The following is a 23798-nucleotide window of genomic DNA, read 5'->3' on the forward strand; positions in this document are numbered from 1 at the left end:
CAGTCTTTCAAATGTAATAAAAGGGGTTTTTAAGGCACATGACCAGCAACTTTGCAGATCTGATCTATGTCACCACATCCTGGCGACTGACTGTAACCGCCTCTGTTTTCTAGGTCAAGTCACTTAATGTTGACACAAAGGTTGAGAGGTGAGGATAAAGCACCACAACAAACTCAATACAGTGATTGTGCATACATACAAAACGTAACATCTTATGAGGCATAGAAGAAAAGAAACATTTAATAGGTATGTAAATCAATACACATCCTCACTCTTATAGGCAACCTCTGTTACTGCGTATAAACCCATAGACTCATGTCTTGTGGATCTTTGCTATGATACACTTTACAACAGTGAAAAGAAATCTGAGCAATGCCAACGGATTCCATTAGACTGAAATGGAGCACACAGTAGAGAATAAACCATCTGAGAGGGCCATGGACACCTCAACCTGGATAGGAATTTTAAAAGGGACACATTAGTGTTAAATTTTTTACTTGGAAAGGCACAAACTATGTTTCCCAGGTAACTTAATCTAATGCAAAAAATAAAAAGCATAAGACGTTAACTCTCAACCCCCCCATTGGGAGAGACCAGCTTGCTGTATAAATGATCCATATCTGCCTTTATTTCTGTTACTTTGTTCATTTCAATGCCAGATGGTTTTCTTTTTTCCCCCAAAAAAGTGCAATAAACAGGGGAGAGATCCCATATAATTCTCTCCATCTCCCACAGTACCTGAGACCAGCCACTGTGCTACAACATCATCCACAATGACAGGAAAAAAAAGAGGAAGTAAAAAAAATAAAATAAAATAAAAAAACACTAAGAGCAGTTAAAAAATGATCACACATTCTACAACATGAGTAAAACTGTCCAACTCAGGGAGAGCAGATCTTGAAAAAACTTGTTTTAAATTACAAAAAAAAAGAGGAGACAGAATTTACATCAGTTGTTTGATTCTGGTGAACATTTCTCAATACATCAGTCAGCAGGCTTTCCCCACTTATTTTGATCCCATCAAACAAAACACCATGGGAGATCACGCAATTATCCAGCCAGTGTCGAAGTGAATGGATGTTTGTGTGTATGGAGTTTCTGGTTGCCTTTTAGTTCTCAAATATTGGTTTTGCATTTCATCTAAAGCACAAGTTCAAACAGTCCATCTGGGTTTAAGTCACATAACATATATCATCTTATTTACGACCATTTAAATCTCTTCTGGTGTCCCACATTGTACAAATATATTTATTTGTTCCACTGAATTGATTCCTTACAAAGAGTGTCAGGGCCCAGAGTACTGAGGTGTGTTCTCTCTGAGCGGATGCCAAAAGTGAGGCAGTGAGTTTGTGTTCTGAGGTGGAGCACAGCACTCAGAGCACAGATAGAAAGGGAGGGTGCTCCACATTTCATATCGAGTCCTTTGCTTTATTTCTTTTTCTTTAAACGCACCAGTGACTCTTAATGTTTCAAACATGTTCTTCCTCACTTGTGCCGCTGGAGTGCTTTCCTCTTCCTCCTCTTGAAAAAACAACAGCACCTGAAACAAGCATATAAGTTAAAGATGACTTTGCAGTCTCCTTCCCTCAGACTCGAACTAGTCAAGCACAGTCTATATTAGATAGAAATTAACACTATAACGGCATGTGTATCAAATATGATACATAATGTTTGATGGCTCCTGTTTCATTCTCTGTTCAAGCTGAAAAGACAAAAACGTATGGTATATGATATGTAAGTTTCACATGTTTATGGCACCATCTAGTGGTTATTTGTAAAAAAGTGGTTTCAATGTTTATATCGATCTACTTAAAATGGCGGCGGACTTGCGTGAAAAATTACTCTTATGTTAGGATAAATGACATCTTATTTTAATAAAGTAAAAGTGACAGTAATGATTATATTGTTACTGATATTTTAAAATGAGTATTTGCTGAATATAAGCAACTTATGCTTGGTTAAAATTTTGTATATTATTTTATTGAAAAAGCATATTGAAAAATACATGTATCAAATATGATACAACAGGCTTTTGAGGTATATCTCTCAATCACCATTACATTACATTCATGCCCACCACCACACACACACACACAGACACAAAAAGTGTAAACCCCGGTGTAAACAGCAACTGCCACACAGTGTAGCTATTTGCACCCCAAAAGTCTGTTGGAACCACAGAAATATATGACAAACTAACCTGTAGATGTCACTGCAGTGGTGTGGGGAGTAAAGATGGTGTGTGAATGTGTACTGTTGCCCTTGCAACCGCGGTTTGAATCTGCCTTTATCCCACTCTTTTTCCCCATTCGATTTTCTGATTAAACTCTTAAATATTTCCTTTAATACTATTTAAAATAATAGATAAAAATTAATATAAATGTTGATGTCATCGCAGTGATTTGGTCACGGCGAATGTCGAGGGGTGCAGAGAAGGGTTTGATCCGGAGGCAGGGTCTGTTGATCGTTCCCGCATGAAACCATGGTTACTGTAGTAAAACCAAGGTTGTTTTTTCTAAGGTAAGGTTAGGTTTAGGGGTAGAGCTTAATGTATTGTGTCTGTGGGACTCTAAATAAACACAGTAAACACACTGCAGTCTCTAGAATTTACTCAGAATGGTGCCAAAACCAAAAAACATCCAGTGAGCGGCCGTTCTGCAGATGGAAATGCCTTGTTGATGAGAAAGGTTAACAGAGAATGTCCAGACTGGTTTGAACTGAAAGTCTACAGTAACTCAGATAACAGCTCTGTACAATTGTGGTGAGAAGAATATAATCTCAGAATACTATTTTGAGATGCGGGTTGGTGCTGTTTTGGCGGCACGAGAGGGACCTACACAATATTAGACAGGTGGTTTTAATGTTGTGGCTGATTGGTGTAAAGTTCTCATTATTTTACATTACAAGCTATTATGATGTCATCTTACCATAAGTTCCTGAGACCCAGCAAAATAGTTTTAAACTTTCCCTTTTTTAATTGTCAATATAGTGTTTGGTGCATAAAATACATATGATAAAACATTTAGTTTCTCTGAAAAGCCCTCTAATAATACCCCAAGATTTACCACTGTAGCATGTATAAGCTAATAAAACTTAAGTAACAACCATCCTATACAACAATTAATCGCAGGGCCTCAGGAGGATAATGACCCTTAAAGCCTAATGTATCAAATATGATACATAGAAAAAAAAAAACATGCAATTTTCTGTGAACTATTTATTTTTATATTTTGTATAATGGTACTAAAAACAGTTCAAATGTCAAAAAATTTGAATTTTCTGACAATACCATCATATGCTATGCAGGGTTAAACAAAATATAGCAATAAGCCAAGAGAGGCTGTGCGTTACAGACATTTTACTTCAGATGAGGGGTGTTTGAAGGCACAATGCAAAGTGGAGTGCTTAAAACCCCCTTATCCATTGTAAAATCACTGTAATGCATTGACTTGAGTGGCTTATTACTTTTATTTATTAATAATCATTATAACAAACAATTCTCACATTAAGTAATGCAGTTCATTATCCTAACTGTAGGCTGTTGCCAAGCAACGCATTATTTTAAATATGCCGCATTATTATAAAATGTGCAGTCACAGGTGTGAGTTTGCAATCATTTAAAAAAACTTCGAACACAGGTTCATCCAATCAAAATTTAAGAGTCAAATCTATTTTTTTTATAAGCTAATTTAAAGAATCAACTTTGACAAAGACAAAGTCCCAAGACTCATGTTAGCATAGCAAACTGCAGAATTTTGCACAACTATCTGTAACTGGTACTTATGCAACAAATACACAGACATAAATGCAATAAAAGTGCTTTAAGACTTTATAAAAAATTCCTTACTTTGTATCATCGGCCACCTCTACCTCAGCAGGCGCAGTAATGGGAGCGTTGGAGTGTCCCGCCGTGGGATCATCTGTATTCACTTCTCCATTGGTCGAGCTCATAACCTGAAGAAACAATGGAAGGCAGCAGGCAAAGTGCTTTTAATATAGACTGGCAAAGATGAGCTATAATATCAAAACCACAGTACACAGTGACAGATTTTTTTTCACTCTTTTTTTGGTACTTCACATTCAACAGTTCTTGCAACTCTATCACAACTGGTTGGGGCTTAGTAACCTATTAAGAACACTTTGTGTTCAATTGTTTAAAATCAAGTTGCTTAGCACCAACCAGGGTAAGTTAAGAAGAAAGGGAAAAAGTAAAATGATGGAACGGTTTGGAAGGGCTTGGTTAGCTAATGAAGCAAGCACAAACCGACCTAACAGAGTGCAACTGTGTCTGCCCACTTTTCCAGTCGCCCCCTCCTCCAAAAAAATTTTTTCCATAGGGATTTGATAAACTTGTCATAAAAGTGTTCTAAGCCATGAACCAAACCAACCAGCTTCAAGGTGAATCACAACATTATAAACTTTGATTTGAAGCAAAAAAGTAAGACAAAAAGACAAAGGTGCAAGATTGTGAACTTAACATCTTTAATGAAAGAATGAACTACAATCCCATGAAGCATTGCAATTGACACAAACGACCAAAAAAAAAAACACTTTTGATTTTAAGTTGTTGATTGTAAGTATAGAAACAAAATATTTAAAGTTTATTGCTAAATAATCTTCTGTGTCATGGGAGTGGGCTATTACTACTGGGTTCGTTTGCAGCATGTCGGATTGGTGGATCTTTCTTTACAGGATTCACTGGTAGTGTAGTTATTTACCACAAATTCTATAATTGAACAAGTTTATTTAAAAACCAAGTTGAAATAATGCAACTTCTATTGATGACTTCAATAGAAGCTTACACCATCGATTAACATCCTCTGAGGGTCTGTATTTAAAGGTTAAATATAATTAAAAATCAATTCCCCTATGGAAAAAAAATACATTATACAATTTTTACTTCCAGAACACTCCATTTTAGATGGAATTCTTGGGAATAACAGCATGATTTTGAAATCCTAAAATGGTGAAAATCACAAAGTTACATCATGGATGAATAAAACCCCAAAGAACCTGATGTACACAAACAAATATCCATTTTGTCTTACTTAGCTACCCATTTAAAAGCAGTATTTTCACACTGAAGTTACCAGATCCCGACCCTAACCATCGCGGGTGTGTAAGTGTGATGTGCGTTAGACAAGGGCAAAGAGAGGAACAGACTATTTAACTGTTCACAGCAGGAAAATGAACAGAGGTGTCTCGAGTGACAGGACGAGAGGGACAGAAAGACACTTAAACCATGCAGTACTGCGCAAACACCCAGTACCTGGACAGAGCCCCCCAACCTATCGGCTGTGAGGTGCGACCCCAGGAGCTCCCTGTTGGTCACGGGAGTGGGCTGAGACTCACTTCCTTTGGGTTCTGGTGACTGGCATGACAGCAGTGGGTGGAAGGGGGAGGGTGGCAGAGGGTATAAGAGATGTATTTGAAAGGAGGTGAGGGTGTAAAGAAAAAAGAACAGAACGAATTTAAAGAGGAACGCCTTCCATGCACAAGCAGACTACTCTAATTAACAGGACAGAGGTGGAAAAACAAGTGTGAGTGAAAAAAAAAGAGCATGTGACATGCAGAGGTGGAGAGAGGGAAGCTAAGCTCTTATCTTTCAGAAACAGCTGCAGCAGATCTTTTCAAAATGTATAAACATAATAGACTTAATTTACTTCTACAGAAATACAGTTTCAAGGAACTGTGACCAAGACATGGTAATACCATTGTCTAAAAGACTGAAATTTAGACTACCAAAAGCTATTTTGGCTGCAGGAGAGCAAGATGTCTTGAGTTTGTTGATGACTGAGACAAAAAAGTAGACACATGCACTGCTTCTATGAGTTAAAAGAAAATCATGAAATTCTGTGATATCATCAAAAATTACAATGCATAAAGCAGTTAGGGTTCCACAAAAAAAAACACAGTAAAGAAAACAAACAAGGGAAGCTGGTACTTCAAATGTAATATCTGTGACCCATTCTTCCTCGTTTACATCAACAAGGACATAACTGTAAAACTGAAAGTGAATTTTGTCAAATAATTCAATAGTTACATGATACTGGAATTCATGATTCTGGTATCCATGCAATGACACCAAAACCTATATTTTTCATTGACTGTACACTCCATAAACTGCATAAAAGAAATACAGTAATATAGGATGTGTATTAGACAAACATCTAATTTACATTTGTATAGACAGTATAAGGGTGCATTTCCCCTATATATATATATATATATATACAGGTGCATCTCAATAAATTAGAATGTTGTGGAAAAGTTCATTTATTTCAGTAATTCAACTCAAATTGTGAAACTCGTGTATTAAATAAATTCAATGCACACAGACTGAAGTAGTTTAAGTCTTTGGTTCTTTTAATTGTGATGATTTTGGCTCACATTTAACAAAAACCCACCAATTCACTATCTCAAAAAATTAGAATATGGTGACATGCCAATCAGCTAATCAACTCAAAACACCTGCAAAGGTTTCCTGAGCCTTCAAAATGGTCTCTCAGTTTGGTTCACTAGGCTACACAATCATGGGGAAGACTGCTGATCTAACAGTTGTCCAGAAGACAATCACTGACACCCTTCACAAGGAGGGTAAGCCACAAACATTCATTGCCAAAGAAGCTGGCTGTTCACAGAGTGCTGTATCCAAGCATGTTAACAGAAAGTTGAGTGGAAGGAAAAAGTGTGGAAGAAAAAGATGCACAACCAACCGAGAGAACCGCAGCCTTACGATTGTCAAGCAAAATCGATTCAAGAATTTGGGTGAACTTCACAAGGAATGGAATGAGGCTGGGGTCAAGGCATCAAGAGCCACCACACACAGACATGTCAAGGAATTTGGCTACAGTTGTCGTATTCCTCTTGTTAAGCCACTCCTGAACCACAGACAATGTCAGAGGCGTCTTACCTGGGCTAAGGAGAAGAAGAACTGGACTGTTGCCCAGTGTTCCAAATTCCTCTTTTCAGATAAGAGCAAGTTTTGTATTTCATTTGGAAACCAAGGTCCTAGAGTCTGGAGGAAGGGTGGAGAAGCTCATAGCCCAAGTTGCTTGAAGTCCAGTGTTAAGTTTCCACAGTCTGTGATGATTTGAGGTGCAATGTCATCTGCTGGTGTTGGTCCATTGTGTTTTTTGAAAACCAAAGTCACTGCACCCGTTTACCAAGAAATTTTGGAGCACTTCATGCTTCCTTCTGCTGACCAGCTTTTTAAAGATGTGCTGATTTCATTTTCCAGCAGGATTTGGCACCTGCCCACACTGCCAAAAGCACCAAAAGTTGGTTAAATGACCATGGTGTTGGTGTGCTTGACTGGCCAGCAAACTCACCAGACCTGAACCACATAGAGAATCTATGGGGTATTGTCAAGAGGAAAATGAGAAACAAGAGACCAAAAAATGCAGATGAGCTGAAGGCCACTGTCAAAGAAACCTGGGCTTGCATACCACCTCAGCAGTGCCACAAACTGATCACCTCCATGCCACGCCGAATTGAGGCAGTAATTAAAGTAAAAGGAGCCCCTACCAAGTATTGAGTACATATACAGTAAATGAACATACTTTCCAGAAGGCCAACAATTCACTAAAAATGTTTTTTTTTATTGGTCTTATGATGTATTCTAATTTTTTGAGATAGTGAATTGGTGGGTTTTTGTAAAATGTGAGCCAAAATCATCACAATTAAAAGAGCCAAAGACTTAAACTACTTCAGTCTGTGTGCACTGAATTTATTGAATACACAAGTTTCACAATTTGAGTTGAATTACTGAAATAAATGAACTTTTCCACGACATTCTAATTTATTGAGATGCACCTGTATATATATATATATATATATATATATATATATATATATATATATATATATATATATATACACACACACCCCGATCAGCCACAACATTAAAACCACCTGCATAATATTGTGTAGGTGCCCCTCGTGACCTCTCTCATCAACAAGGCATTTCTGTCCGCAGAACTGCCGCTCACTGGATGTTTTTTTGTTTTTGGCACCATTCTGAGTAAATTGTAGAGACTCTTTGTGTGTGAAGATCCCAGGAGATCAGCAGTTACAGAAATACTCAAACCAGCCTGTCTGGCACCAACAATCATCCATGCGATTATCTAATTAGCCAATCGTGTGGCAGTAGTGCTGTGCATAAAATCAAGCAGATATGGGTCAGGAGTCATGTTCACATCAACCATCAGAATGGGGAAAAAATGTGATCACAGTGATTTCGACCGTGGCATGATTGCTGGTGCCAGATGGGCTGGTTCAAGTATTTCTGTAACTGCTAATCTCCTGGGTTTTTTTACACACAACAGTCTCTAGAATTTACTCAGAATGGTGCAAAAAACAAAAAACATCCAGTGAGTGGCAGTTCTGTGGACAGAAATGCCTTGTTGATGAGAGAGGTTGACAGAGAATGGCCAGACTGGTTCAAACTGACAAAGTCTACGGTAACTCAGATAACTGCTCTACAATTGTGGTGAGAAGAATAGCATCTCAGAATGCTGCACTGTTTTGGCGGCACGAGGGGGACCTACACAATATTAGTCAAGTGGTTTTAATGTTGTGGCTGATCAGGTATGTATATATATATATATATATATATATATATATATATATATATATATATATATATATATATATATATATATATAATATGCATGTGTGTTTATCTCACCTGGTTTTTGGTCTGTGGTTGTGCTTTGTCTCTGCTGCTGGACTGCAGAGGTGTGTCACTAGGCATGGGTCCTATTGGAGTTGGCTGTACAGACATGAAAAAAACTCAACACTCGCTTATTTTGGTACATTATACACAGGAGGTTTATGCTACGACATCCAACTGAGACTTACCAGCGGCTTGCCAACCCAGTCATATTCATAATCAAAGACAAAGCCGTTTCTGTCGAAGAGGTCTGTAAAGAGTTTCCTCAAGTAGTCATAATCCGGTTTTTCAAAGAAATCCAGTCTCCGCACATAGCGCAGGTAGGTGGCCATCTCTTCTGTCAGATGAGGTCAAAGTTAATGGTATGCACATAAGTCAGGGTGTAAGAGAAATATATCTGACCTTTTGAAAGCAAACGGCACATTTACCTGGAAAACTCTCACAGAGCACTTCTATAGGGGTTGCCCTTTTGGTATCTCCGATTTTCTGGTAGCGCTCCTTAAGTGTGTCAGCCTTAAATAATAAAATGGAAAACAATTAAGAAAAAAAGGGCTGTTTTTCCCAAAAGCATCGCAAGCTTAAGTTGATCGTAGAGACCACTGGCGCCATTGGTTTCTATGATCTACTTAAGCTTATAATGCTTTTGGGAAACGCAGCCAAGAGCATTTGGTTCTATGAAGAAATGTGTATAATAAATGGCTTATGCCATTGCTTCTTCCTTAAGCTTATAGGCCAAATTATGATTTTTTGTATATATATATATATATATATATATGTATATATATATGTCATGCGTATTTTGTTATTTCATGTTTTTCATTTCTTTTATTTTGAAAAGTTTATTTCTAGTTCCTGTTTCATGTTATGTGGTTCCCTGGTCATGTGATTTCATGTTTTCCCTCCATGTTCACATGTCTTGTTTTCATTGGTTTATCGTATATTATCTTGTTTAGAGTTCTGTTTGTTCATTGGTTTGTTCTCCCATGTCCATGTATTTAAACCCTCATGTTTTCCATTGTCCTTTGTCAAGTATTATTGTGTGTTTGGTAACATTGTCATGCCAAGTCAAGTCAAGTTTATGTCAAGTCAAGTTTACATCAGGTAAAGTCTTGTTCATGTTTATGTTTCACATTTGTAGTTAGGGTTTTTTGGATCTCACTTGTGTTAAATAAATTGCACTTGGGTTCTTCACTCCATCATCATCGTCTCTTCGTCTCCAGCATTGCCAGCAGCCAATCGTTACAATATATATATACAGGTGCATCTCAATAAATTAGAATGTCGTGGAAAAGTTCATTTTATTTCAGTAATTCAACTCAAATTGTGAAACTCGTGTATTAAATAAATTCAATGCACACAGACTGAAGTAGTTTAAGTCTTTGGTTCTTTTAATTGTGGTGATTTTGGCTCACATTTAACAAAAACCCACCAATTCACTATCTCAAAAAATTAGAATACATCATAAGACCAATAAAAAAAACATTTTTAGTGAATTGTTGGCCTTCTGGAAAGTATGTTCATTTACTGTATATGTACTCAATACTTGGTAGGGGCTCCTTTTGCTTTAATTACTGCCTCAATTCGGCGTGGCATGGAGGTGATCAGTTTGTGGCACTGCCGAGGTGGTATGGAAGCCCAGGTTTCTTTGACAGTGGCCTTCAGCTCATCTGCATTTTTTGGTCTCTTGTTTCTCATTTTCCTCTTGACAATACCCCATAGATTCTCTATGGGGTTCAGGTCTGGTGAGTTTGCTGGCCAGTCAAGCACATCAACACCATGGTCATTTAACCAACTTTTGGTGCTTTTGGCAGTGTGGGCAGGTGCCAAATCCTGCTGGAAAATGAAATCAGCATCTTTAAAAAGCTGGTCAGCAGAAGGAAGCATGAAGTGCTCCAAAATTTCTTGGTAAACGGGTGCAGTGACTTTGGTTTTCAAAAAACACAATGGACCAACACCAGCAGATGACATTGCACCCCAAATCATCACAGACTGTGGAAACTTAACACTGGACTTCAAGCAACTTGGGCTATGAGCTTCTCCACCCTTCCTCCAGACTCTAGGACCTTGGTTTCCAAATGAAATACAAAACTTGCTCTCATCTGAAAAGAGGACTTTGGACCACTGGGCAACAGTCCAGTTCTTCTTCTCCTTAGCCCAGGTAAGACGCCTCTGACATTGTCTGTGGTTCAGGAGTGGCTTAACAAGAGGAATACAACAACTGTAGCCAAATTCCTTGACACGTCTGTGTGTGGTGGCTCTTGATGCCTTGACCCCAGCCTCAGTCCATTCCTTGTGAAGTTCACCCAAATTTTTGAATCGATTTTGCTTGACAATCATAAGGCTGCGGTTCTCTCGGTTGGTTATGCATCTTTTTCTTCCACACTTTTTCCTTCCACTCAACTTTGTTAATATGCTTGGATACAGCACTCTGTGAACAGCCAGCTTCTTTGGCAATGAATGTTTGTGGTTTACCCTCCTTGTGAAGGGTGTCAATTATTGATCTGTCAGATCAGCAGTCTTCCCCATGATTGTGTAGCCTAGTGAACCAAACTGAGAGACCATTTTGAAGGCTCAGGAAACCTTTGCAGGTGTTTTGAGTTGATTAGCTGATTGGCATGTCACCATATTCTAATTTTTTGAGATAGTGAATTGGTGGGTTTTTGTTAAATGTGAGCCAAAATCATCACAATTAAAAGAACCAAAGACTTAAACTACTTCAGTCTGTGTGCACTGAATTTATTTAATACACGAGTTTCACAATTTGAGTTGAATTACTGAAATAAATGAACTTTTCCACGACATTCTAATTTATTGAGATGCACCTGTGTGATATATATATATATATATATATATATATATATATATATATATATATATATATATATATATATATATATATATATATATATATATATATATAAATAATTTAAGGCAATTAAAGTTGCATAGATAATGAATACAAAAGAAATATACTGCGTAAAACCGTTTTAGATGGAGTATAGCATGCCACAACCACAGGACAAGTTTCATGACAACTACCCATGTATCATCCAACAGGAAAGTCACAAAACCAACTAAAGCTATAAATAAACACATTTGAGTTCTTTTAAGTCTTCTAAATAGGTCAGCCTATCTAGGCTGTTTAGCAATCAGTTATTCCGCTGACTTTACATGATAGTGACTGATAGTGGAGCACGTCAGTTTCAGACATTAGCTAAGTGAGATAAAACTCTCAGACCAGAAGGATATCATCAAAACAGAGTGTGAACTGAATGGACTAAATGAAACAGATACATTTGTATTTCACCTTATTTGCAGTCTCTTGGGACAAAAACACCCCAGAGCCGATAAGCTACACTAGAGTACCATGTAATAACCTCTAATAAATACCCTTAATTGTACTACTTTCATTAAAGGAATAGTTCACCCAAAAATGAAAATTTGCTGATAATTTACTCAATCCAAGATGTATCTGAGTTTCTTTCTTCATCAAAACAGAATTTAAGATTTTTAGGATTTCATTTCAGGCCTCCTCCTTTAAACAATGCAAGTGAATGTACTCCATTTTTTTGACGGTCCAAAATGCATATTTAGGGTGCATCAAAATAATTCACACGACTCCAGTCGACACAAAGTTCTTCTGAACCCAAACAATTGATTATTTTGAGAAACAAAACAATACTTATATACTTTTTACCTACAAATGTTCACTTCCATACATCTCTGTGACGCGTGCTCATGAGAGGGATGACGTAAGCTCATTGGTAAGGTCACACATCACGTGGAGGAGGAGGCAGGAAGCGTGTCAGTTTAATTATCTTTGCTTTAGATTTGTATTTGTATAAGTGTATTGTTCAAAATGTTCATTTGGCATGTGTATCCTGGATGCTTCAACCTTCAGTAACCCCAAAGAAAATGCATGCCGGGAAAAATATTAACTTTTCATTGATTGCCTATACATGAACATGAGCGATTTAAGCTCTGGCTTATCTCGCTGATCCTGGACATTCTCTCAAATATTGGAGGGTGTGCAGTGAACATTTTACCCCTGATGATTTCAGACCATCAAAAGAAACAAAGGGTCAATATCTGAATTCATCGGCTGTTCCTGTGCTGTTTTTCCAGCGAACTCAGGTATGTGTGAAAACTTTGTCATTGTCACGACTCCCTCGGGCTCTGCACCTCCCTCAGCGCTCCGCTCCTCATCACCCGATTTCTAATTCACCGCACCTACACTCAATTCACTCGCTCATCACTGCCTACAATACTTATATACTTTTTAACTACAAATGTTCACTTCCATACATCTCTGTGACACGCACTCATGAGAAGGATTACGTAAGCTCGTTGGTAAGGTCACGCGGAGGAGGCAGGAAGCGCGTCACTGTTTACAAGAGAAACTTGCACAGACCACAGACCAAGCGCCGTTCACAAACCAATCAATATAAAATAAAAATTTCCAAATAATAATACAAATATTACTGTAGTAAATAACCATCCTTTATTTCTGAGCAATGCCGTTGTGTTATCTACTTTTCTTTAGCAGAAATATATAGGCTATATGACTGTCAGGAATTCAAGCCACACAAGTTGTAGTAAGTGAAACCAAGTGTGAGAGCGTTTACTGAAATTCACAGGATTTACAGGGTTTACACAGTGACATCAATGGTACAGGTGATATCACTGAAGAGAAGCTTCACAAACTGAAGAAGAGGTAACAAGCAAAACAACAGGGTAAACACTAAACGGATAACAAAGAAGATCAAGTGCAAGTACAAACAGGTAAATAAACACTGCAAGTGCTTTATGTGAGACTTGACATTGAAGTGGCTTGAAGGTGAGTTATTTATGCTTTGTTTCTAAAAATAATCAATCGTTTGGGTTCAGAAGAACTTTATTTGTTGACTGGAGTCATGTGGATTATTCTGATGCACCCTAAATATGTATATTCACTTGCATTGTTTAAAGGAGGAGGCCTGAAATGAAATCCTAAAAATCTTAAATTCTGTTTTGATGAAGTAAGAAACTTAGATACATCTTGGATGGCCTCAGGGTGAATAAATTATCAGCAAATGTTCATTTTTGGGTGAACTATTCCTTTAAGTCTTGTTTATCTTTAATGTTATCCTTGAACACAGAACAGTTTATATTCATAATTTTCAAAATAAACCCTTAAATAAAATCCATGAAAACGTTTCTTTCACTCTAACCACTGCAATACCTTCAAGCCTTGCCAGGGCAGACTGCCTCGTAGGAAGTACATGAACATGTGACCAAGTGCCTCCAAATCATCCCGCCTGCTTTGCTCTGTAAAAGAAATAATTATGAAACTGCTAGCTAGACTAAGAACTGTCTTTGGTCATAAGTTTTATTTCACTGTGTAACCCCTGCATTTTCAACAAGTAGCAGCTGGCATAAAAATGCTAAACAAAACAGCACCTGTTTCTACCATTAAATCTAAGTTTTTATCCTTCAATAAATTTGTAGTTCTTTTGTCCTTCATATGCTGAATCTTTCCAGTGTCTCAGGTAAAATGTTATCCAGGTGCAGAGTCTTACCCTTCCCCAGGTGTGTGTTGATGCTCATGTAACGAGCTGTGCCTGTTAAGCTCTTGTGCTCCCTGTAAGGGATGTGTTTTTTGGTCTCAGGGTCAATGTATTCTTTGGCCAACCCAAAGTCAATGATGTGGATCGTATGCTGCCTCTTGGTCCCCGGCCGGCCCACCAAGAAGTTCTCAGGCTTAACATCCCTGTAGATAAGACTTCTTGTGTGCACATACTCCATCCGTGTGATCTATAATAAAAGGATGAGATCCTTTAAGGAACTACCTACAGGGTCACTGTTCCAATTAATTTTGTTGAATCACTAACAAAATTGTAATTCTTTATTAACATATTTGTTTCTCTCTCGTGTTTGAACGATTATACTAACCAGCTGAATTGCAATCATGAGGACAGTCTTGAGGGAAAAGGTTCGATCGCAGAGGTCAAACAGGTCCTCCAGACTGGGCCCCAACAGCTCCAGCACCATGGCATTGTATTTCCCACAAGGACCAAAGTAGTACACCTGAGGAACGCCCTCTGCCAAAACACATATAAATGCAGTTTATATGCAAGACAAATCCACAGAGTTGTGTAATGCAAATACAAACTGGCAATTCAGTACAGCATTTACTAACAAATAATTTTCAGAATCAAGAAGATTATTTGAGAAAGCAAGTGAACAATGAATCCTTTGTTATATGGTGTTGGGCACTCTTAAATGTTTTGGGAACAATTATGTCAAAAACATAGGTAGAGTGGTGTAACGATATTTCGTGCCACAATATAGCAAAATATAAAATGCTACGAACCGTATCGTGGGTTTAAAAAAATAGATTGCTATGTAACAAATTTTGATCAGCATAGGACTTTGCATCATTTGTTGGTATGATAAATGATGCATCACTGCCTTAACCATTATAATGTGTAACAGGCATTACATATTAAATTATAAAGATTAATTAATTGAAGTACTGAGCTCCATCGCTCGTTCACCATAAGGATTCAGATAAATCATAGACGGATGATTTTCTCCCCTTTTTCTCCCCAATTTGGAATTCCCAATGCACTCTAAGTCCTCGTGGTGGCGTAGTGACTCGCCTCAATCTGGGTGGCGGAGGACGAATCTCAGTTGCCCCCGCGTCTGAGATTGTCAACCTACGCATCTTATCATGTGGCTTGTTGAGCACGTTACCACGGAGACAGCGCGTATGGAGGCTTCACGCTATTCTCCGCGGCATCCACGCACAACTCACCACGCGCCCCACCGAGAGCGAACCACATTACAGCGACCACGAGGAGGTTACCCCATGTGACCCTACCCTCCCTAGCAACCGGGCCAATTTGGTTGCTTAGGAGACCTGGCTGGAGTCACTCAGCATGCTGATTTGCTCTTTAACATGATTCAGGTTTACTGCATTTATAGCTAACATTTGGGAAGGGACCATTTTGACACACTTTGCGATCAGAACTGCGATATCGAAACACTGATCATCTAATCGAAATGTTCACATTCATAGCTATTTCTGAAAGGTACAGACTCTGAACGTACTGGCCCAATGAGCGACAATGACCAGTATCCAGTCTAAAGCTGTGCAAAATAGCGAATATTTATGATTGTTTGTGAATATCACAATAATGTTGTATATAACTAAAATTATGTCATTCTTCCTTTTCATTCATCAAAAAAAGTGGAAAACATGCCTTTATTTTTTCAATGATTTTTACCGCATTTCACTTTTTTGCATTAAGCATTTTGAATCTATTTGCAACAATGGCTATTTAATCAAAGAAAATAGATCTACATTGAATATCGTCAAAAGGCTGAAATTTACATCGATCTAAATGATGACACTGAGATATCCTTTTTCAGCTTTATCGCCCAGCACTAGTCTGGCCTGAGACTAACATGCATAAAGTAGATCACACAGTAACCTGAAAATAAGCACACACAAAAAACACAAACAAGCACATTACCAGATTCTGTGTGACATAATACAACTTCAGCACAGAGGAATGAGTGAAAGTGCACAGTGTCATGTTTTTTCCTAAGTTCTCCACATGAAAAATGTATGGCAGAATAGACAGGGCCTGAAGCCTTAATCTAGGGAAAAGAAATCTCCCCTGGCTCAATAGTAGCAAGAAATACAATGCTTAGGTCCTAAGCCAGCAACCATAAGCTTTATGACATCTGAGCCAAATACAATGAACAGATTATGAATATATCATATCCTCAATATCAGCTATATGTTAATGTCACATCCTTGAATATCACTACGTTAAACACTTTCTGTTCTACAAGTCTTTTTCAAAGTTGTGTGGGAAGAGCACAGCAAGTAGAGCAATCGATGCACAGGAACCACAGTTTGTGCTGATAAAATTCTTCCTCCATACTGAAGAGAGGATGTGGACAGGATAGGCTAAAGCAACTCACGATTGTAAATAGATGTGGACAGCATAAACTCTAGGAGAATGTAAAGAAACTGGCACCAAACTATGGAACAAAATATGTCTAAATATGTGTTAAACTGTAAATTCAAAGGATTTATGGCTTGAGTAATGTGTGGAAGACAATATAAGAGAAATGGCTAGAAACACAAACAATTGCTTACCTGAGTTTCCCAACTGTTTATAAAACCTGTACTCAAGGTGGAGCTGGGGTGCTCTGGATTTGATTGGCTCCTATAAATGAGTAAAAATTAAATGACATATGAGAATGGCAACGAGGACATAAAAATGTTTTGGTAAACCTCTTAACATTAAAAAGCCAGTTAGCTTACATTATTTTAAGTAATAAACCAGTCAGATAAATGACGTGGTATGTATTTGTGGACGCTGGACAACTAGGCAATGTCTTTTATAATGAACATATTGCTCAGCATAGTATGTTCAGGTTATGACATCCCAAAGGGATCAAAACAGGTAGTCCATTTAACTTAATGCTGGTATTTACATAAATAATGTGAGTGAGTGAAAGTGCGTGTGTACAGTTAAGTGCAAGATCAGCCCGGGTTAAATCTGTGGCACCAGCAGCTCTGAGCATGCGGAGGAAGAGCTGCCAAGTGAAAGGCAGAATTGAAGATCCAAATAAATAAATAAATCCAAGCAAATTGCATAAAGGGCCTCATGATGTATTAAACAACTAGCTGGAGAGTGACATGTACAACAACTTTACTTGCTTAAAAAGTCTATTTCCAACATGACACAACCACTGTATAGTAATTCTCAGTCAGATCAGTTCACAAATAGGAGCAACATCAAGGAACCATCTAATCGGTATTAATATTAGTAGCAATTAGGTATTATAGACCATTTCAAGGATGTATACAATAAAGAATTTAGAACACTACTGACCTAGGAGCACTTCCAGTCACATTACCAGATCCTTTAAATAAGGCTCTGGGTTAACATATTTTCGCAAAAACATGAAACATTTACCTGTAGTGACTTATCCAGATGTGTTGCTGATACTAAGCGTCTACGTGAGAGAGGCGATGATATTGTATCGTAGTTTAGATGCTCACAATTATTTCCTCAGCAGAGAGCTCAGGAATTTGATCGCTCCGATTATAATCAATGAAGCCGTTCAATGAAGCTGTCTGTGTGACCTGCGGAGAAGGATTTCTTTTTTTGTGTTCCTAATTTGTAAGTTGTTTTGGATAAAATCGTCTGCTAAATGACTAAATGTAATAGTAAATTACTTGAGCATCATTCATTATAATGGGATTGATCTATAGTCACTTTTAGAGCTCTACCTCTCAACCATACAATTAGTTGGCAAAAATATCGTTCAGCTACCAGAGATAAGATGTGTGCTACAGTTGTTTGTACAGCACGTATTCAGCCATCTCGCTTACTGCAGCGATTTATGCGTCCACTTGTCGCTGCTTTTTCGGAGATTTAATCCCTTTGATTTCCATTAGTTCTAGGCATCCAGGGAGCATCCAGTAACCAAACAACATTGTCCATATTTTAATAATGACATTTTATTTCAATCATGTTAATGTTATGTTAACATTGTTTGTTCATTTAACAAAGATATCACTTCCTTAAACCGATGAATAGTCCCTGAAATGGTCTAAGCCATTATGAGGCTTTCTTCAGAAAATAATATATTGTGCCCTGTAGCTATCTGTGTGTTCTCTAGCTGTGTTCCTCAAAAGACCTATAAGCTACAGTAAATTTAGTTCTGTCATTCCTTCACTTGCTAACTCTTATCATTAAATGTAGGGGTGGGCGATATACAGGTATACATGATAAACTGGTAGAAATTTGGCAATCGGTATACATTTTAGATTATCGTCTGTATCGCGGTAACGCAAAATCACCACCGCGTGACAAGACATTTGCACCTCATTCTATTCACGTCACATGTATGCGGTATACATTCTGTTGGAGATATGGAGGAGGAGGGTGGAGCGGCTTCAGTTGAGACTGAGAGAACTGAAGAAACAGGGTTTTTCAGGTAGGCTACTGACAATTTTTCGCGGCCGCCCAGGTGAAAAATCGGGCCACCGAAGCAAATTCAATGACATTCATCTCACATTCTAATTAAATAAGCTTCTCATCTGACACACACACAGTTGTGTTTTACGTGATTGTCGCGCGTGCTATATCTGAAGCATGAAAGTGCGCGTCCAGGCTTCAGAGTTCCCTTACGACCCAGTACACTTGACATTGCGTAGCTATGCATATGGGGAGTGTCTTCTTTCACAACCTACTTGAAACCTCTCTACAATAACACCAATATTCTAATATTGGCTATGGCGTTTGAGCCCCGCCTGTTTTGGCGCGAAACTGTCCGCTATAAAAACAGATGCACAGACACCATTTCCTCAGAATTTCTTCAAGACAGCGATCATCTCGTCTAGAAGCCCTCTACCTTCGCCATCGATATACACGAGTCAGCGGGTGGAATCTTTGCGGAAAGACTTTCCGCTCCCCTGCAGTGCTCCGGCGAACATCACACCACCTCGCCAATTGATGCTTCGCTGGTGAACGGGCCTCAGCATCCTGATTCCCCGCAGCGCTTCGGCAGGGTTTGTGTATCCTTACAAAGCAGTTGTATATTGTGTATTGTATATTGTGTGATATAAATATATATTAATTTATATATCTAAGAGAGTAATTTACGTTTTCGGGTCTTTTCAAAGATTCCGTAAGTGTTCCTTGTGCGAGAGGCACATCCCACTGTCAGATCAGCATGAGAGCTGCGTTTACTGTCTGGGCCGTGCCCACGCAGAGTCAGGAGACAGACTGTCCTCACTGTGAGGGCATGAGTCTCAAGACGTTTCACTCGTGAATCACCCTCGTTCTGAGGGACGATTCAGCCTCACGCACACTCCCACCCACCTCTTCTGTGATACCCGAGGATTCACATGAGGCGGCACGGCGGGGCCGCGAGGTCGAGCAGGATGACTTTGAGATGGTCCTCGTGGCGGCACACGCCCTGTGAGCTCCTCAATCTCTCTGAAGTGCATGTTTTCCGATAAGATGTGTGCTTCTGAAGAGCGGGCGGCCTCGTCTCGTGCAGCGGTTCTGACGCTGGGGATGTTAATAGTCATGTCTCTCGCTGCATCAGGCGCATCAGGTCAGTGGACGATGCTGCCGCCCCTCCCCCCCGCAAGGGCGAGGAACATGCACGCGCCACTGACAGGGAGATGCTCCACATCCTTACAAGGGCGGTCGAAGAGCTTCACTTTGAGTGGTCTCCCCCAGAGGAACCTGAACAGTCTCACCTCGATGATTGGTTCCTGCAGTCTGGATGCTGTCAAAAGGCAGCATCCCGTAAATCTGCCCCATTCTTCCCCGAAGTTCATAACAAACTATCTATGTCCTGGCACACACCCTTCTCGGCGTGCTCGCGCAGTGACGCCATACTCTTTAATGTGGATCACGGTGAAGAAAATGGTTATGCCCAATTACCCTCTGTGGAGGAGGCGGTAGCGGCACACCTCTGCCCAGCGAGCAACATGGGCAACCTGGCAGTTCTGGTTCGACATATATGGATGACCCTCACAGAAATGAGTAAAAAAATATAAATAAAAAAAATTAAATAAAAAAAGGCTCAACTGGAGACACAAAACACTGTTCCCCATCTCCCCATTACTGGTTGTCAGGAAAGGAATATCATTGTTCACAATATTGTTCAAAATGTTGTTTGTGTCTTGCACTCAAATAAATGAAATAAAAAATGCAATAAGTGCAATAAAGAATACAGCACTCGTTGCAAATGCATGAGATGCTCACACATTCTCAAAAAAGATCCCTTTTCCCCTTCAAAGCACAAACATTTTGCGCTACCGCTTCCCTATAGTTAGCATCGCATCATATCATACAGTGAGCAAACCAAATTGCCCTCTGTCCCATTACGCGGACATGTGGCGAGCCCTAATGGATATTTCAGAATGGGTGCAAAAAACAAATTGAACATGGTTATACAATCCAATTTGCATGCCGGCCACCCCATTTCAACGCTGTTCTGTCTTCCACGGTTTCAGCCGAGGATGCGCCAGTGTTAAGAGCCAAAATAAACAATTTCATTGTGAAAAACGCAATAGAGATTGTGCCAAATTGTCAAGCACAAAAAGGGTTATACAGCCGTTATTTTCTTGTTCCAAAGAAAGATGGCGGACTTCGGCCAATCCTGGGGCCGGTTTCACAAAAATGTTCTTAAGAAAAAATTACGAAAGTTCTTAGGATAAGAAGTTTGTAAGAACGTTCCTAAGTACAATTCTTGAAAAAATCTTTCTCAAATAGTTCTCAAATATTTTCTTAAGAATAAAAAGACAAGCTTTGACATTGACTGATCAGCCTGCTCATGGGCTTGCCTTATCTAATAGCCCACAACAAATTCAATACTTCAACACTGGTAAATCGTAACTATAAATGTATCTATTAACCTTTTTTTTTTTAAGTAGCAAGCACCTCGCGATAAGTTTTTTGAATGTAAAGTGCGTGAGATGTGTTAGTTTAATGACATTAACCGTCAAAAGAGAATTTACTTGCTGCTAACCATTTGATAACTTTAAATTTGACATGGAGGAAAAGAAAAGAAACAAAAATTTCAGGAGACAAAAGCTGGATGTTATTGTTGAGGAAATTACTGCAGGGAAAAGTTCTCCTTGGGAAGCTTGATAATAATATCACGTCGAAAAGTAAAAGGCGGGCAAATGGGAAAGGGTGGCAGAGGCTGTCTCCACTGTGCTCAACTCCGATTGGAATGTGGATTGGGGGGGTGATAGAGAAGTCTCAGCTTTCTAATGTTATAATTATTATGTTTCTATGAACTCTAAAGATCGCGGAGAGAGAGAGCTATATACAGCGCATCCATTTGAATTAGCATGACTGGTCACCACATTAAGAAGCTTCTAAACAACATTTATCGTTTGAATTTGGTGATGACATTTACATGGTTTACAAGATGAAAAAAAATATAATTAAACACAAAACAGTCACAAAAAAAATTTCGTCTAAAATAACATTTCTATGTAAACAGCCCACTGCGACTTCAGACTCAACATGAAAAAGACAGTAAATTCATTAAACATTTTACCTTTTAGGATTTAAGACAACTGTGAGGTTATCCAAACTTTGTTATTTACGACGATATTTAAGAAAACAAAATTCAGAGAATTTGAATGCTTACCTTTTTTCTTAAGAACAATCTTAAGAAAAAAGATAAGAACTTTCTTTAGTAGTATATTCGGGAATACAAAATATTCGTAACTTTTTTCTTAAGTTACAAATTAAGAAGAAAATGGTAGTTAAGAAGAAATTTCTTCTTAAGAACGTTTCGTGAATCCAGCCCCTGGATCTGAGACATTTAAATCGTGCACTTTTAAAGCGCCCATTCAACATGATTACTTAGAAATGGATCTTATCGCACGTACACCCACACGATTGGTTTGCATCTATAGATCTGAAGGATGCGTACTTTCATATCCAAATTGTAAGACATCACAGAATGTTTTTGAGATTTGCGTTCGAGGGAACAGCGTATCAATTCAAAGTCCTGCCCTTCGGACTGTCTCTGACTCCTCGCACATTTACGAAGTGCATCAATGCGGTTCTCACCCTCTGAGACTGAGCGGCGTACGCATCTTGAACTACCTCGACGACTGGCTGTTCCTGGCGCAATCAGAGGCTCTGTTATGCCAGCACAGAGACTTACTGCTTCAGCATCTAAACAGCTTGGGCCTCAATGTAAACTGGGCGAAGAGTATGCTGTCCCCCAGCCAACAAATCTCCTTTTTGGGAGTCCGCCTAACTCCACAAGCGAGTCCGCGCACCTCACGAGCATGCGTGTTCAGGCCATTCTACAGTGTCTGTCTTGGTTCAAACTGGGGAGAACACTTCCTCTGAAGCTGTTTCAGAAAGAATTGGGATTTATGGTGGCATCATCCCATTAGATCTCTTACACGAGACCTTCAATGCTGGCTGAAGTGTCGCGTGCCACAACATGCTTGGCTCCAACGGCGCATGCACATCACTATATCCCAGCTGCATAGCTGCTTTAGCACCAAGGACAGATCTTACATTTTACCAGCAAGGTGTCGTGCTGGAGCAACATGTCAGGTGGAAAGTGGTGACCACGGATGCTTCCAATACAGGTTGTGGGGCAGTGTGCAATGGACGCCCGACTTTCGGCACCTGGACAGGTGCGAGGAGGGCGTGGCGCATCAACTGCCTAGAGATATCGGCTGTAATTCTAGCCTTAAAGGATTTTCAGTCAGAAATAGCGAGCTGTCATGTCATGATTTGCTCAGACAACATGACAGTTGTGGCATATATAAACCGCAAAGGCGGAATTCATTCACCGCCACTGTTGAGACTGACGTGTCGCCGCCTCCTTTGGGGCGAGCATCATCTCCTCTCCCTGAGAGCGACATATGTCCCAGGCCACCTGAATTATGGGGTGTTGCCGGGCGAATGGAGATTTCATCCTCAAACTGTATTGAGGATTTGGGAAATATTCAGCAAAGCAGAAATCTGTCTATTTGCCTCAGTGGAGAATGCCCACTGTCCCCTCTGGTATTCGAAGTCCCAAGCCCCGCTGGGAACGGACGCAATGGCACACAAATGTGCATTTCCCCCGGTATGCCTGATTCACTCTGTCATATGCAAAGTCCGAGAAGACAAGGTAACGGTTCTATTAAGGGGCTTTTCCACTGCACGGTACAGCTTGACTCAACTGTTTTGGGGGTTTTCCACTGTGGATAGTACCTGGTACTATTTTTAGTACCACCTCGGTCGCGGTTCCAAGCGAGCCGAGCCGATACTAAATGTGATGTCAAAACCCTGCAGATCACTGATTGGTCAGAGAGAATCATCACTACCAGTGTCACTGGATTTGCGACACGGGACATTAACCCGCTAGTTTTAAAGTTAGCAACAGTGATAGCAGTATCATTTGTTCACGCGACTTTCGAATTGTAAAAAGAAATGGCTGTGCGCAAAACCACGCCATGGTCAATAAACGAGGTGCAGACGTTCCTCTCGTTAGCGACGAACGAAATGATGAAGCAAAAAAGTCTTTCAGGAAGTGTCTCAGCTGTTGGCCGCACACGGCTACCACCGGACCT

General features: G+C 39.4%; 1 protein-coding gene across 7 annotated transcripts in view; it reads right to left on the reverse strand.

Moving 5' to 3' along the window:
- Nucleotides 1-222: 222 nt before the first annotated feature.
- LOC127441305 (casein kinase I-like) overlaps nt 223-23798 on the reverse strand; it is a 39380-nt gene continuing 15804 nt past the window's right edge. For 4 of the 7 annotated variants that reach the window (XM_051698546.1, XM_051698549.1, XM_051698548.1 and 1 more), the window contains 10 exons: nt 16827-16896; nt 14606-14754; nt 14233-14467; nt 13896-13981; nt 9103-9187; nt 8863-9011; nt 8690-8773; nt 5270-5371; nt 3848-3954; nt 223-1540 (listed from right to left, as the gene is read on the reverse strand). In XM_051698546.1, coding sequence (XP_051554506.1) covers nt 1486-1540; nt 3848-3954; nt 5270-5371; nt 8690-8773; nt 8863-9011; nt 9103-9187; nt 13896-13981; nt 14233-14467; nt 14606-14754; nt 16827-16896 — 1122 coding nt within the window. In that variant the 3' untranslated portion in view covers nt 223-1485. The remainder of the gene's footprint in view (nt 1541-3847; nt 3955-5269; nt 5372-8689; nt 8774-8862; nt 9012-9102; nt 9188-13895; nt 13982-14232; nt 14468-14605; nt 14755-16826; nt 16897-23798) is intronic. The other 3 variants (XM_051698550.1, XM_051698552.1, XM_051698551.1) reach the window with 3 other exon arrangements.

The sequence above is a fragment of the Myxocyprinus asiaticus genome, chromosome 5, assembly GCF_019703515.2.
Source record: "Myxocyprinus asiaticus isolate MX2 ecotype Aquarium Trade chromosome 5, UBuf_Myxa_2, whole genome shotgun sequence".
Classification (NCBI taxonomy): Eukaryota; Metazoa; Chordata; class Actinopteri; order Cypriniformes; family Catostomidae; genus Myxocyprinus; species Myxocyprinus asiaticus.